A 5702-nucleotide genomic window follows, 5' to 3' on the forward strand; every position below is an offset into this window, starting at 1 on the left:
TCATTTTTAAAGGTGAAAGGCTCAAGTATGCCATCGAACTTTGAGAAAAAGCTCATTTATATCATTCGTTAAAAAATTTTGCTCATCTATGTCATTTCAATTAACAAATCGTGACATGAATAAATCTCTTCTCAAATAGAAAAGACACAGATGAGCCAAACTTTTAATTGATGAAATAGATAAATTTTTCACAAAGTTCAATGACAAATTTGAGTCTTTTTTCCTTTTATATTAATTGAATACTTTTTGTTTTACATATTTCTTAAAATATATTTAAATAGAAGAATGATTTTACTAATTTATCTCTTGAGAAATTTTTTTAGAACGTACAAATTTGCTTACATTTTAAAAAATTAATAATTATAATGGTAAAATAAAAAAATTATAATTAGTTCTATCTTTATTTTATTCATTTTTATATATAAGTAAGTAGAGGTAACGAGTTGCTCGGATGGTAAGCACTCCTCACTTCCAACCCGACGGTTGCGAGCTCGAGTCACCAAGGGACCAAAAGGGGTGGGAGCTCCTAGGGAGAGAAAAAAAAAGTTGAGGTAACTATTTTTAGTGATGCGGATAATTAATTATTAATATGATGAGACTGAGGTAATATGTGCTTATGCTTCAAATATTCTTGGGAAAATGGTTTGAAATATATCCGAACTTTGATCGAAATTGCTATAAAATACCGAACTTTGGAAATGACCTTTTACCCCCCTGCACTATTTAATAGTGTATTTTAAAGGTATATATGTGCCCACGTGGACATCATAAATATTGCATCATTTTAAATAGTAATGTGTCCGCATGGGCACATATATACCTTTACAATACACTATCAAATAGTGCAGAGGATAAAAGATTTTCCATAAAGTTTGGTATCGTAACAACAATTTCGGCCAAAGTTGAAGTATTTTTCATATCATTTTCCCAATATTCTTTGCACACATTTTTCTAGGCCCATGTGTGTTCCCTAAGGAAAAATAAATATACTTAATTTGTTGTGTCTCGCTAACTATTGACTGAAGTTTATATAGGAAATTTAATTTGGATAATTGTTACGTTGTTTTATAATGGATTGTAATATATTATTTTAAGGAATACAATTTTTGAATAGATTATATCGTTCTCCGTCATAACTTAATGTTACACATTCATAATTTGAATGATAAACCTATAATAAAAGTAGGGTATTGGATAGAGCTATTGTAAGATGATATGATAAAAGATGAAATATGATTATTAAATAATAAATAAAGACAAAATTAGAAGAAAATATTAAGGTAACGACGTAATCACACCAAATCAATCGTTACATAAAATAGATCTTTTCGTCATTATCTAAAGAGATAAGTGTCAAAAGCACACCTAAACTATCCCTTTTATTTGAGTTTCACACCTAAACTATCCGCTCCTAATTTATTTATTTATTTTTACATTTTTCTGTTCTGTGTTAGATATGTACATATATTTTTAGGAATTTTTTTCGTGTACCGAATGTAACATGAATAATAATAGTCTTGCGGCAACAAGTAAAATATATTTTCGATATGTATACATCTAACACAAAACGAGAAAAAAATTGAAAGCGGAGGACTGGGTGGAGTAGGTAGAATTTTTTGGGAAAAAAAAACAAAATAATATCTAAATTAGTATTTGAGCGGTGGGGATCGATGAAGTAAAAAAAATTATATAATTTTATAAAAAAATTTAAAATAAGAAAAAAAACTAAAAAAATGAGGTGGAGGGAGGAGTGGTTATGGTGAGGAAGTGATGGTGTGGGTAATAAAAATATTTTATTATTTTATTTTTAATCTTTAATTTTAACTAATATTAATAATTTATTTAATTTTTTTCAAGATGAAATGTTTTGTCCATGTGGAGTATAATATGACAATTTTTTAAAGTAAAAGAGAGAATGTATTACACACACCATGATGTGAGTGTTATAAAAAAGAGAGATGTGTTTCTCAAACTAATAAGTGATAGTTTAGGTACGAAACTCACAGTCCCAATAATTTAGGTATGAAACTAAAAAAAAGAGTGCAGTTTAGATGTGTTTTTGACACTTATCTCTTATCTAAATCTGAGTTTAAACAATACAATATAATCGAATTTAAGTAACAATCAAAATAAATATTGTATTTAAACTAACAATATAATACAATACAATGAGTAACAACCACAAAAAAACAAGATGTTACACTCTCAAGTCTCAATAGTTCAGATGTGAAACTCAAAAAATGACATAATATATCTTAATATAAGTTTATTAAACAATGGCCCATAATTCACAACCTTTTTCCTTATATATATACATTTACCCTCTCTTTCTCTCTGTATATTTCATTTCTTGCTTCATCTTTCTCTCTTGTTCTTTCTCCTCATAGATTTTCAAGAAAGCTTGAAGGAATGGCCAAGACTACTAATGGGTAAAGTACTCAAGTCATTCTAAATTGAGTAAAAAAAATATTTCTTATGATAAAATTTCATCATATTATTGTTATACTGATTAAAGTTCAATTACTTTACTACAATTTTTATTTTTGTAATTTTACTGATATCTAGTTAACAAAATATGTACACGTTTTATTTACAGATTTAAGGGGCATGATATGTTGGCACCTTTTACTGCGGCATGGATGATTGATATGGGACCTTTAGTTATAGATAGAGCGGAGGTTAGATTTTGAGTTTTATTTTTGTTACGAGTTTTAAGTTATATGCATTGTTAGTATAATTATTTTTTTTGGTTACCTGAGGCATAAGTAGCTTCTGAATTATGATCGAAGTTTCAATGACATACTTTAATTTAATAGGGTCCTAATTAAATTAAGTTGTATCGCTGAAATTTCGATCATAATTCCGGAGATATTCATGCTTTATCCCTTAATTATTTATCATTATGAAAATAAAATATTTTTTAATTTAAAGTTTGTTGGTTATTTTTAACTTTTGAGAAACTTTTAAGATATTATGCTTTTAACATTTGTGTAATTTGTTATAGGGTTCTTATGTCTATGACGTAAATGGAAAGAAGTACCTTGATTCTTTATCTGGTTTATGGTGCACAGTATTAGGTATTTAATTACAATCCTTAATTATTGCATTATTTGATTCTATTGGCTAATTTTGTCTTTCATTTGATTTAATTCCACCAGTTTTCTCTTTTGTTACTGAAGTGTTTAATTCTCGCCACAACAAAAGAGATATTTAATAACAATTTTTATAGCGGCAGAAATAGTATTTAACATCAATCACAATTACAAAAATATGAAATTAACTACGAAATTTGTCTGTAGTCTCTATCTAATCCATTGTTAAAAGGCTCTTAACTAATTGAATATTCTTGAAATTTGTAAGTACCATAATTAAGTTGGATTAATTTGGGATTTTTGTCGTTTAGCTACTGAATTTTGTTCTGTCAGTAGTCTCTTGTTTTCTAATACTCCCTTCGTTTAAAAAAGAATGACCTCCTTTCCTTTTTAGTCTGTTTAAAAAAGAATAGCCCTTTTCCTTTTTTGGTAACATTTTACTTTCAACTTTCCACGTGACATGTTTAAGACCACAAGATTAAAGGGCAATTTTGTACATTTGACATAACTTTAATTTAGGGCCACAAGATTCAAAAGTCTTCTTTATTTTCTTAAACTCCGTGCCAAGTCAAACTAGGCCGCTCTTTGTGAAACGGAGGGAGTAGTGAATACTGTAAAGTAATAATGTTATCGCATCAAGAGTCGCTAAATTTTTTAGTGGTATTTATATAAAGTGTTGGTTATAAATATTCATATTTATTATTGCCGCTAAATATAATAGAACGACAATTATATTATTATTGCTAAATAATTGTCGCTAAACCCTTTATTTATTGTATTGCATGTAAAGTAATACCCCCTCTGTCCCAATTTATATAACTTACTTTTCTTCTTAATCCGTCCGAAAAAGAATGACACATGATTATATTAAGTAACAATTAAACTTTAAAATATCTATTTTACCCTTAATGAAATGATTTATATCCACATACATTTTTATCATTTATTTTATACTACAATTTTTAAAGTCTTCCTTCATTTCTTAAACTCCGCACCGTGTCAAAGAGACAGAGGGAGTAGTTAATTAGGAGATTTACTGATTTCTCCTTTAATTAGGACCCCATGCTTCATGGATGGACCAACCCAATAAATATTTTGACAGTTACATTTATGGTGTGTTTGATGGGAGAAACTTTACCTCAATATCCAATATTTTATAAAATTTAGAAATTATTTTAATTAGAGTAAGAGAAACATATAAGCAAATAAATTCATTTTTCTCTTTTTAATGTTTAATTTGATTGCTAAAAAGTGATTTTTTTATTTTTTTTATAAATATTTTCCTTCATGCCAAATATTTTTACTTTGATTGCAACATGTTGAAAGCTATCTTTGATTATTATAGAAAATTTCTTTCGCATTTTGTGAAATTCTTGATTGGATTAATAAGTTATATATTGATAGTGTAGATATTATTTTTTATATTATTAAGATATATTTTTATATGATCAGAAGATGACTTTCACCACAAAAGAGTATATCGTGCGATGAATAAGAATTCTTTATTTTTAATTAGATATTTTAAGTTTGAGCTCTGAAAATAAAAAAAATTCATATAGAAAATGATTTTGTTTTAATGAATCTCACATGATACGAATCTGCATTATTGTAGGGGGGAGTGAGCCTCGTCTTATTGAAGCTGCAAATAAACAACTCAATAAATTGGCATTTTACCATTCATTTTGGAATCGTTCCACAAAACCATCTTTGGTACAATACTTCTAAATTTGTCTATTAATTTATTAATATTACTCCTTCCATCCCAAAAATATTTATTTTATTTTTCGAGAATCAAATTATATCAATTTCAACAGACATTTTAAGACAATTTAATTATAAAAATTGACTAATTTGATTCTCAAGAAATAAAATGTAATTATTATTTTAGGACGGAAGGAGCAGTTCTGACTGATTAATTTATTTTATTTTAAAAAACAAATACAGGATCTTGCAAAGGAGCTCATAAATATGTTTACTGCAAATAAGATGGGAAAAGTTTTTTTCACAAATAGTGGATCAGAAGCTAATGACACTCAGGTTTTGTTAATGCCTTTTTTTTTTCTTATTATATAAATTTAATTTAATTTGTTATAACATGCTATTTATTATTTATTTTAAATTATTATCAGTTCAAGTGTAATTTAATATATTATAGTACTATGTATGTATTGTTTATTCTATTTTGTTAATCATCATTATTACATAAAATTATTTTTTAAACGATTTGATTAAAGCTTAGTGTTCTCAAACAAGAATTTTGAAAACAAAATTTTAGAAAGATCGAAAATTGTCACTTTTGAAATTTGAACACGTACATCTTTTATGTTAAGAAAATTCAAAAAATTATATTACAATATAATATAATTTTTCAATAAAGTGAATTTATTATTTACACTGTTTGATTGTATAAATATTTTTATGGAGAAGTTTTCAAGGATATTAAATAATTAACCTTTGACCTTTACATGTCAATTATTTATAGGTGAAGTTGGTGTGGTATTACAACAATGCCATTGGGAGGCCAAACAAAAAGAAAATTATTTCTCGAAAAAATGCGTAATCTTTTTTTTTTTTAATTGTTTTATATATATATATATATATATATATTTT

The 5702-nt window shown here is 26.6% G+C and overlaps 1 protein-coding gene and 2 non-coding genes across 3 annotated transcripts in view; all 3 read left to right on the forward strand.

Annotated features, from left to right (window-relative positions):
* Nucleotides 1–682: 682 nt before the first annotated feature.
* MIR7984A (microRNA MIR7984a) lies at nucleotides 683–881 on the forward strand. Its single transcript, NR_127150.1, has one exon. It is a non-coding gene; the product is annotated as a microRNA MIR7984a (primary transcript).
* A 1431-nt stretch (nucleotides 882–2312) lies between these two features.
* The window catches only part of LOC102595558 (gamma aminobutyrate transaminase 2), a 10296-nt gene continuing 6906 nt past the window's right edge, over nucleotides 2313–5702 (forward strand). The window contains exons 1-6 of the mRNA XM_006351918.2: nucleotides 2313–2429; nucleotides 2597–2678; nucleotides 3005–3077; nucleotides 4705–4802; nucleotides 5037–5129; nucleotides 5575–5648. Coding sequence (XP_006351980.1) covers nucleotides 2410–2429; nucleotides 2597–2678; nucleotides 3005–3077; nucleotides 4705–4802; nucleotides 5037–5129; nucleotides 5575–5648 — 440 coding nt within the window. The 5' untranslated portion in view covers nucleotides 2313–2409. The remainder of the gene's footprint in view (nucleotides 2430–2596; nucleotides 2679–3004; nucleotides 3078–4704; nucleotides 4803–5036; nucleotides 5130–5574; nucleotides 5649–5702) is intronic.
* On the forward strand, nucleotides 2779–2861 carry MIR8046 (microRNA MIR8046). The gene has a single exon (NR_127210.1). It is a non-coding gene; the product is annotated as a microRNA MIR8046 (primary transcript).

The sequence above is a fragment of the Solanum tuberosum genome, unplaced genomic scaffold (assembly GCF_000226075.1).
Source record: "Solanum tuberosum cultivar DM 1-3 516 R44 unplaced genomic scaffold, SolTub_3.0 scf00140, whole genome shotgun sequence".
Taxonomy (NCBI): Eukaryota; Viridiplantae; Streptophyta; class Magnoliopsida; order Solanales; family Solanaceae; genus Solanum; species Solanum tuberosum.